At 43.1% G+C, this 11,163-nt stretch overlaps 1 protein-coding gene across 1 annotated transcript in view; it reads right to left on the bottom strand.

The window, feature by feature from the left end:
• Positions 1–441: 441 nt before the first annotated feature.
• The window catches only part of LOC144782355 (protein SSUH2 homolog), a 101,470-nt gene continuing 90,748 nt past the window's right edge, over positions 442–11,163 (bottom strand). The window contains exons 11-13 of the mRNA XM_078661673.1: positions 8,917–9,022; positions 7,473–7,580; positions 442–1,093 (exon numbers count right to left, since the gene is read on the bottom strand). Coding sequence (XP_078517799.1) covers positions 953–1,093; positions 7,473–7,580; positions 8,917–9,022 — 355 coding nt within the window. The 3' untranslated portion in view covers positions 442–952. The remainder of the gene's footprint in view (positions 1,094–7,472; positions 7,581–8,916; positions 9,023–11,163) is intronic.

The following is an 11,163-nucleotide window of genomic DNA, read 5'->3' as shown; positions in this document are numbered from 1 at the left end:
TATTTCATATCTTGTTTAGGAAGGCTCAGGTGTCAAGTGATGTACATATTCAGCCTGCAGTCAGTAGGGCAGGAAATTGACTCTAAAATTCAGGGAGGAGCTTCTTCAACATGGCCCTAGATTTTTGTGTTAGGAAAGGTGATAGGCTTATGACTCCCAGTGGGGGATAATGGGGAAATGTGGGTGTGTGAAATGAGCATCCAATGGGGTTTTCCCTAAAGATGTAAGCCTTGGAAGGTAGACAGGAGCAGCCTTAAATAAGTTATCTTTGTGGACAGATAACCTTGTGTGTGGCTAGATATGTCTGTATGCGCCTTGCTTAGTCCTTAGGACCCCTAAGCTGATCCAGCATGATGGGCACTGTTACTTAAAACTAGACGCGTGTCCTTGGGGTATGAGATTCAGAAGGGGTTAAACAGACTTTACGCATGTACCGTTGTCATTTTCCTAGGATTTCTAACCTTGGTGAAAATTTATGAAGCATGGTTTGTATATGTGTGTAGCTTTAGTACATGTACTCTGGTTAAAGAAAGGCATGCACACATGCAAATCTGACACCATATGAATTTGTATTTAAGTTTTTCAAAATCTCCCTACTATGTGCACTAAATATTTAACTATAGGTTGTTTATATAGTAATTCATCAATTGTATGTCATTTCAAACCATTGATACTTGCAGGTATGCACAAAGGTCATGGAAAATGTAATTAAATAGATAACAATCACAAAAAGTGCTTAGAAGAAGTCCTAAAATAGATAACAACCTCAAAAAGTGCATAGATAATGCCCTAAAGTAGATAACAACCACAAAAGGCACATCCTGAGTGGGCGGAGTGAATCAGTTGAGATGAGTCGGTCGATGTGCTTAGCCGATGTAGTCCATGGAGAGTGTGGCTCCTTCCTTCTTTTTGCATGTACACCCTTCATGGGCGGTCTGCTGCCCTTTACTGGTTACATGACAGAGCAGCAGCACTTCGCTGGATAGTCGTCTGTGAACACTTGATTCTCCACTCCATACACAAAATAAAAGTGTGACTTGTCTTTCCAGGTGTACTCCACCTTGGTGAGTGGAATCAGCTCAATGGTGTGCCTCTGGAGGAGAAAGCCAAACAAAAAAGGTAAAAAAAGACAAGAAAAAAATATATATGATTACTCAACCTCTCAGAGGAGGATTATTAATGAAACGGGAGAGGAATGAGAGAGAAGAGGGGGGGTCACACAACAAAAGACGGACATAACCCGTACTTACTACTAATAGTAAGACAGGGCACCTCGCCATAGTAGTTTCCACTGGGTGATAACCTTGCAGGTTTAGGTTGGCACACATTGTTTTCATTTTCTTGTAGCGCTCTAGAAGTGCGTAGCTCCTCGCCATATCGCTGCCATACTGGAAGGGTTGTTACCCTATTTTAATCGTTTTATGTTTTTCAACCTTGCTCACTTTTATTTTAATTCTGCGTTGGTTACAAGTAGCTCTCCCTCACGGGGAGTATGCGAGTGGATTGCAGGGGTTGCAGGACCCCAGTCTTGCATTTTGGTTAACCCACCTGTTTATTCGGAGTCGCACTGCAAAGCTCCGGCTCCTGGTCATGCCCCATCGCATGGAGGGTTCTTTAAATTGGCAGGAAGTGCAACTGTGCTGCTGGCACACCAAAGGCAAACCTGTCGGAACCCATCAGCACCTGGACTGTGCACTGTGCATGCGATTATGCTGGTTGTGACTTCCACCAAGTCTCGCATAGAATTTATAAAGCAGATACCCTCTGTGCACTCAACCGAAATGGTAAGAGTTCTGCCAGCCATCTGTTAGACCCACTGCCGCTTGTTCACAACCCTAATATGATCTGTCCTGAGTGCAGTTTACCCTTTTGTTAATCATAAGCCGAGTGTTATAACTATGGAAAAGCCAACTAACAGTAATAAATTACAAACTGGAAGCATGAATATGAGCTCTAAATGCTAAATTCTCTCTGCCCTTGTAAATGCCAGATCACTGATAAATCCCTCTTCTGAATTTGTGGACTTTGTAGACTGCAATCAGCTGGATATAATTTTCATGACTGAAAGCTGGGCCGACCAATCCTCATGCCCTGATAGACCTTATAAACGAGATGGAGGTCTGTCAGTAGTTTATAGGGAAATCATTACGACCAGAATGTAAGGTCTTGACTTTTAATAGCGAACTCACCAAAACTCTATCCTTCAAGGAGCTCCTAATCTTTTGCCCACCAGGCCACATGAATAGTTTCTCTCAGTCAATAGGTGCCCTTCTAGAAGCTAGCCTGTGTGCAAATAATTTGACTGCACTAGGAGATTTCAATTATTAACTTGAAATCTTAGATGACAAATATACAGAGGATATTACTAAAGCACTGGCTAGTTTTGGTCTATCCCAACTGGTGGATGACGTCACCCACAGTGCTGGCCATATGCTGGATGAGATATTCTCAAACAATTCCTCCCTTCTGCTGGTTGCTCGTGTGCCACAGATGTGGACTGACCATCATGCAGTTATATTTGTGATGAATCTACAGTACACCACAAAGCTGGGAAATATGTCCTCTAATGCTGTCTAGTATTGGGCAGGTTGAACTACTAAGTCAAATTCTTGCTCAGGGGCAGCCAGATATCACAGAGGATCTGGCTCTATCTACCTCCTCTTATGAAGAAAGGTTGTCTTTGGCAATCTCTTGGTCAGCTCCACTTAAAGCCAGAAAACTTCCCCGAACTGAAATGGCGGAAGGAGTATAGCAAGGCAGAGAAAGTAAAATACAAACTATCGGTCAGCCCTTCTAAAGCCTTCATTTTAAAAGAAAAGCTAGATACTTCACAAAAAGAGCTAGCAAAATATTCTACCAAATAACGCTTCCGGGAAGTCTCTAAACGCTCTACTGTGCCTGCTAATAACCAATTAGACAGTAATCAGGATTTCGGTAATACACTTGTGACTTTTTTTAATGAGATAGCGGAGCAGATTTACAATAAGTTTGAGCATAAATCTAATCCCGTTCAGAAAGTCAATAATCAGATGACCAGGGAAGTAGGTCAAGCTACCGTTTCAGAATTCTCCACTTTGAACAAGAGCCAGGTTATAATGCAGATAAATGCTATGTCAGGACCCCCTCTTGATCTCTGCCCTTCTGCCGTAACTTTTGAAACAATTGGTGTCACGTTTAAGAAAGGTTACTTCCCTAAGCAGTGGAAGATTGCCTCTACCTTCCCCTTGCTGAAAAAACCTAGCGTAAATCCAACAGATTCTTACAACTTCTCCCATTTGCTCCAGACAGCAAAATTTGTGGAAAAGGAAATGAACCAACAACTAGCACAATTTATTCAGAATAATCATTTATTAGATAACACTCAGTTTGGCTTTAGATCTGGTCATAGTACTGACACAGCCTTAGTTCAGACCTCCAAGGAGGTAGGGATGATAAAGTAGGTAATGTTGCTCTGGTACTTCTTGACCTATCGGCTGTCTTCGATACGGTCGACCATGCTTTGCTGGTCGACCGTCTTCGAGCTTTGGAATTGAAGGATCAGCCCTGGTCTATTAAAATCCTTCCTATCGGAACAGTCACAGACTGTGGCCCTGTATCCATTTGTTCCAGACACCTTCTCTCTTCAGTGCAGGGTCCCACAGGGTTCCTCAATCATCCCAACTCTGTGCAATATTTATGCCACCTCACTTGCCCCTAAATTAGATCATTCAGCTTTGAAGTAACTTCTTATACAAATGATACACAAATTGTGGTTTCAGTGGCAACCAAGGACATAGGCTTTTGAGAAAGGTTTCATGACTGCATGTTAGAAATAAGCAAATGGATGAACATAAACTGTATAAGACTCAACTCAGGTAAAACTGAGGTCATCTTGTTAGGGAACCAACCTACCTTCTGGTCTCCGGCATGGCCGGAGGAGTTAGGCTCCCTCCTGGTTCAAGTACATAAAGTCATTAATCTAAGAGCCATTATGGGCAATAAACATACTTTTAGAAAACAGGGGAATGCTGTGATCTGTTCTACTTTCTATATACTGAGAATGATCAAGAAAGTCCTGCCTTTTATCCCAGAAAAGGCTAAGAATACTGAGGTTGCAGCTTTGATTTTATCAACAATTGACTACAGTAATGGCTTGTACCTTAATATGCAGAACCAACACCTGAATAAATTGCAAATCCTCCAGAACGCTGCAGCTATTTAACACAATCTGTAGAAGATCTATGGATTTAGTAGGTCAGGAAGAAAGCCTGCTGACCCTGAGTGGCACGTGTAACAGGCTGAAACATGTCGACCTTACCGAGCTATAGATGTTAAGGGTCATTGCACTCATAGAACATCACACTGTTTTTATCCCAGCTAAAGGACCTTAATAATAAACAAGAATTAGGATCCTGAAGGCTTTATTAACTTGCACTTAGGTTTTAGTAAGCGCTATGCTTACAAACCGCATTGAGCCCACCCACTCACACTAGGTGCACTGGGTCACAATCCGATGATGATGCATACCACTGGTGGTACTAGTGGGTGAGGATCCTACTAATGTATCCATGTGATGCAAGGGTCACACGATACACCTGGGTGCAGATCCCTTTCCACTTTGATATATATTGAGACCAGTTAATTAGACCTCTTAAAATGTTAGGAGTTCATCAGTTATGAGGCTGTCCCTCTTTTGTGTACTGGATTCTATACATCAGCACTCTTAAAAACAATGGCAGACTTTCCACTACACTTACAGTGTGACTGACAGTGCAGGGACTCCATTCAGGTTCTGTACCATGCATTCGTATCAGAAGAGTGAGGGGGCATCCATAAAACCTAAGCATTGCACAGCGACTAACCTCCTCATGTATTTTGAGTTCAGTTAGTTACTTTCATGCTAAACAAAAGTAATATGATTTCGATTATTTATTCACAGAAAACAATACATGTAAAAGAAAAAGAGAACAAGTCAGCCCACGAGGGAAACGGCAAGGCAGTACGAGCCATCACTGTCTAGGGAGAGTGAATCCTTGTTCATGAACAGCAGGAAAGCAACAGCAATGGTAACCCGGGAGACAGCGCGGGCCATCACTGTCAAGGGAGAGTGAATCCTTGTTCGTGTTCAGCGGGAAAGAAGCAGCAATGGTCACCCGGGAGACAGCGCGGGCCATCACTGTCAAGGGAAGGTTCACTCACCAAGCAAACACAGTGCATACCATCACTATCAAGAGAGGATTCACTCTCCCAGCAATACAGTGAGCACCATCAGTGTCAAAGGAGGATAAATTACCCAAACAACACAGTGCATACACTCAGTGCCAAGGGAGGATTCACTCTCCCAACAAAACAGTGCATACCATCACTGTCAAGAGAGAATTCACTTAATCAGCAATACAGTGCACACCATCACTGTCAAGGCAGGATGCATTCATCAAACAACACAGTGCATACACTCAGTGCCAAGGGAGGATTCACTCTCCCAGCAAGACAGTGGGCACCATCAGTGTCAGGGGAGGATTAACTCACCAGGCAACACAGTGCATACCATCACTATCAAGAGAGTATTCACTCTCCCAGCAAGTCAGTGCGCACCACCAGGGAAAAGGGAGGCTTCACTCTACCAGCAAGACGGTGCGCAACATCAGTGCCAAGGGAGAATTATCTCTCCCAGCAAAACAGCGCAGAAACACAGTGCGTATCATCACAGTGAACGGAGGATTCACTTTACCAGTGACACAATGCATATCGTTATGGTCAAGAGAGGATTCACTCTCCCAGCAATGCAGTGCGCACCATCAGTATCAAGGGAGGATTCACTCTCCCAGCAAGACAGTGGGAACAATCATTGTCAAGGGATGATTCACTCTTCCTTGACATTGACTGTATCCACCATCTTGCTGTTTCCCATGTGGGCTGACCTATAATCATTTTCTCCTTACAATGAGGACATGCAGTGTCCCAATACTCATGTCCTGACCCCCTGGTGCGAGTTAACCAAGTACCACTGCATGTCCTAACATTGTGGGCCGCTTCCTTTCCCCAAAAGGTATTCATCTATTCGCCCAACTGAAGTGCCCTTCGGATGCTTCACTTTGGAGCACACAAGCAATTATAGTGTCTCTTCACCATTAAGACCTGCTGAGTGAGTACAGTTTTGTTGCCTTCACCCTGGTTTCGACCTTTATTCTTCAAGGTTCCTTCCAACCAGTGCATACACAGTTTATTCTCAGGTTCCTATTGGCAAAATGGATTGCTCTTGTAGGCTTTAAAGTCCCCTGTGCTAAGCATCCATCTTACAAAGTTATTTTTCCTGCACTTTTTTATCATTGCATCTATGGAAACTCCTGTCTAGGACTCTGTCTGGCAAACCTCTGCTGAACTGCCTGTTGGGCAAACTCTCCTGCCCAGGGGTCAGGCAGCACCATGTCATTCTGAGATCTTGAGGCATCAACATTTTCCTCATGTATCAAGCACTGTCACTCTTCAGTTTCAGAAGACAAATACTGAAATACCTCTTGACGATTTGATAATATAATACAAAGCATCAAAACCTAGATGTCTGTGTTTCACTTCATTCCTACCAATACTGAGTAGGCTCCCTCCATAATGGGCAAGCTTCTAGAGGCCACTGTCTACTGCCCTGTTATTCATTCCCCACATTATCTCTGCACTTCACTTACTAGCAATTCTGCATTTGCGTGAGAATGTCACAAATGATCTCCGACAAGTATTTTAACCACAACCTCCCATCCTATGCATGTCTGTCCTGCATCACTGTGCTCAAAAATCCAAGTCCTGCACCATTATTGCCTGACTAGTAGAGTGACACCAACTCTGCTCAGATCTCTCGGGTCATCTCCTCTATTGCAGATGTATCTATTAAATACTCATTCTTACATGAGTCTGCCCACCAACACACACAATACCAGCTATCTGTGGTCAGAAACTCTATAATTCAAATGTCTTACTAGTACCATATTTGGACATGGGCTGTATAGCTCCCCTACTTCTCAAGTGTCCTCCAAACAAAGCTCAAGAGCAGAGGAGACAGAAGCTGCCCGGTCACTGGACTGGAAATCAGCAACATCCCACCTATGTTGACCCCTGTCAAGGCAGCTGGTATACTGTCTTGCACATGACATGTTACACTAGATGCCTATGAAATCAACTGATGTACATGTGTTTCATATATATAACATTCTGCTCAACAGGAGCTCAGATAAATGCAACTCATGCTGCATACCAAGAACATATGAATACCTAAGAAAACTATTTAGAAGCACCTACTCTCAGCTCAAATGCAAATACGCTGCCTGTCTAAAGAGTACTTAGACTCAATTCAACTTACTGTAGACATATATCAGATGGCACCATCCTCCCTCGCTGGGTATGCATTTGTGGCAGCACCTCTGCTTCCCTGGTGGTTCACAGACACCCCCTTACCCACAGTTGTCACATCAACATAGCCTGAACAATCTGTTGTGTCTCACCTGTCTTAGAATGCGGGATGTTGAAGCAAACTGGGCCTGATGTTGCTGAATAGCAATCTGAGAAGCCTGATTAATCGAAGCTTCAGGGAATGTCATCAGCGGATAAACCTAGGAAAGGAAACGCAATCAAGGGTTAACCAAGCTCCAGTTATGATCACAGCTGTTATTTATGAAGCTGCAGAGTCATCTTCTTAAACACAAACCCAATATCGGATACTTCGGTCAAAATAATGATATTTGCCTTGATTCATTTTTCTTATTTTATCCAACGGTTGGCACCAAAATATAAAACGACACTTGCATTGTGTCCTATTTGTGATGTACTAGATCTAAAAGTGAGAAAAATTCTTTATCTTGAAGCCTTTCCAGTCCTACAGCAAATTTTTAGCAGGTCTATAAAATGGATCCTTTGGCAACACCAACCAAAGCTCCATTGAAGTACCAACCACAAATGACAACACTGTCTCAAAAGCAGGCACATACCCAGCAGTGGTGACATCAGTCTGCCTTATTCTCTGTGATGCATTGGAGGGCACAATAGAAAGAGAGCAGAGCCCAGAAATAAAAATAACATCATCTTGTTACAAGGAAACCACTGGTGCTGCAGTACTACAGAGTGTGGTGTAAATAAATGTGTGCTAAGATTGAGATTGAAATGCAATGCTGCATGGTGATGTTGTGGTTGGTCAAGAGGGGTGGAGTAACAGAATAAACTGTACACCGGAGAAGATTAGGGTGCATGTCAGGCCCCTGGTGCATTGGCATGGATGAATTGTGTGCGTGTGCTGCAGTATTACAGTGAGGTGCAAATGTATTCAAAGATTGAGCTGTGCATGCAATGCTGCAGGGGTGTGCTGGGGTTAGTCAAGAGACTTAGAGTAACAGTATAGACTTACACTAGAGGAGTGAGGGTGCATGTCAGGCCCCTGGGGCATTGCCACGGATGAGTTGTGTGCAGGTGCTGCAGTCCTACAGAGTGAGGTGTACATACATGCTAAGACTGAGGTGTGCATGCAATGCTGTAGGAGTGTAGTGGTGTTAGTCAAGTGACTTAGAGTAACAGTATAGACTTACACCAGAGGAGTGAGGGTGCATGTCAGGCCCCTGGGCATTGGCATGGATGAGTTGTGTGCAGGTGTAAGGTGTACATGTGTGCTAAGATTGAGCTGTCCATGAAATGCTGCAGGAGTGTAGTTGGGTTAGTCATGTGAGTTACAAAGACAGAATAGGGCGTATACTGGAGGATTGTGGGTGCATGTCAGAATTCTGGTGCATTGACAGGACTGTGTTAGTAGCTGATGGTGCAGTTGGGTGGACTGACATGTGGAAGCATCAACAGAGTAAAAGATACTTGAGCTCTGTAGTCATTAATGGTATTTACTTTTCAAAATACATATTCAAATGTTCATGATTCTAAAAAATTGAATCATGGATCAGGAGTTACCATGAATTGTTCATCTGTGAAGAGCTTCTTGCCGGTAACCTTCTTGAAGAGCTCAGTGGGAAACCCTGAGTTCTTGTCAGACAAGTATTCATGGATATTATTCTTCCTGTCATGTAGGAAAGAAATATGAGAAGAAACATTCTTGTACCATAAAATCAACCACAACAAAGACTTTGAATGCAGTTCCCATTACCTGCTCTATCCCTAGCACATCCTGTTGTTTGTAATTTGGTTTCAACCAGACTCTGCACAGCATACTCTTTATGTACAACATCAACAGGACGCCAGGCAACATATTCTGAGTACAATATCTACAGGATCATGCAAAAACATACACTTCCATGTACAACATCAACAGGACCCAGCACAACTTACTATTGTATGTAATACATCGACAGAACACCACACAGCATGCTCTTCCATGTACAACATCAACAGGATGCCGGAAGGAAGTGGCACACCATACTCTTCTCCGTACAAAATCTACAGGACCACCCACAGCCTGTTCTTCCATGTAAAAGATCAACAGGACCCCACAGAACATACTACACCATGTACAACATCAACAGGACCTAGAAAGGAGCTCTCACAAAATACTTTTCCATGTATATCAACAGGCCCGTCCAGGAACACGTCGGGATCAGCGTGGCACCGAAATCAGGGAGGGGACAATGGATTGAATGTTCCATACTTAGGAACTTCGGATGATGGTTTTTGGGTGAACCATTCAGGACTACGAATACTGTTTGGCTCACTTGCATTAATACAGAAAATTTGATTGAGCTTCGCTCCCCAATGACTGAATTAACAAAGAGAGAACTTTATTAAGGGTTCACTTGGAAATCCTGACTACCAAACACTTTTAAGATTCTTTGACTTAGCCGTGAGAAAGGCAAAGAACGTTCTGTGCCTTGGGAGATCATATTCTTATTATTGATACAGATTTATCGTACCAAGCCTTGAAAAAGTCGCGTTTGCGATGAAACACGTGTCGGCTGTGGAGTTTTGGCTGTGGAGTTTCAAACAAACATCGTGTCAACCTTTTCTCACAAATATTGGCTGCCTAAATACTTTCTACTTGGATCTGAATATGCTATGCTGTAAATTGTGATATTAAAACATAAGTCCGACTTGAAGTGATCGGAAAAGAAATTACTTTTTATGCAGTGCTCTGTTGCTTATTGTTATAAGCCCTCAAATGATATACTTTTCGAAATAGAACATGAACCTGGCCCTGCACAACATGCTATCCTACTTGCAACATCAACAGGACCCCACACAACCTACTCTCCAGTGTAAAAGATCAACAGCACCCCACACAACATACTATCTTATGTACATCAACAGGACCCAGACAGGAGCTCTCACAACATATTTTCCTATGTACATCAACAGGACCTCACACAACATACTATTCAGAATACAACATGAACAGGGCCCCCGCACAACATGCTATCGTATGTACAACATACTCTTCCATGTACAACATCAACATGACCCTGCACAACATACTCTTCCATATAGAACAACTGATGGCCGACAGCCACCTCCTTCAAAGACACATGTTATCACTAAATTTTTCTACTGCTCCATGGCTGGTCTGTGCTTTACAAATACCACCCAATGTAATTTAATAAATACACAAACTTAAAATCTGTTTTAGTTCAGTTAACAGAAGACACAAGGATTATTGTGTCCAACTTTCGTGTGCTATGCAAAATGTGTGTAACTATCTACTGGATGAAGCTTTTGATGATGGGAGCAAAAAATAAACCACAGTCAAGCAAGACGCAAAAATGGCTGCACCCAAGTGTTGTTTCTTGTGTGCTATGGCGTTGTCCAGTGTGGAAGGATGGAATAAGCAATGGGTGAGCAGGATGCAGAAGTTCCAATCTTGTTGTAGCCTTCCACATGCCTGTGCATCAAAGCAGTGTGACCAGTCCAGCTGCCAAGGTTGCCTTTAGCACTGGTGAGCCTGGTACGACAATCTTTTTTGTCCGGACCCCCTGACCCTCCACAACCTCCCCCCGCCCCCTCCAACCCCAGTTGGCCTTCTTCTCGGATTCCCTCACTACTATCTGTCAAAAGTGCCCCTCATCTCTCTATCGCTCCTCTCTCACAAACATTTCATTTGTTTTAAAGCATTTGTAAAATCTGGCTTAAGTAATACACTCAGCTATCCACGTAAAATAATGATCTGTTCTTTGCAGTAGGCATATCAACACTCTGCGCTACTTTATGGCAAGC

Source organism: Lissotriton helveticus, chromosome 9 (assembly GCF_964261635.1).
Source record: "Lissotriton helveticus chromosome 9, aLisHel1.1, whole genome shotgun sequence".
NCBI classification, from domain to species: domain Eukaryota; kingdom Metazoa; phylum Chordata; class Amphibia; order Caudata; family Salamandridae; genus Lissotriton; species Lissotriton helveticus.
The sequence above is the reverse complement of the archived record's forward strand: the minus strand, read 5'-3'. Positions and strand labels throughout refer to the sequence as shown.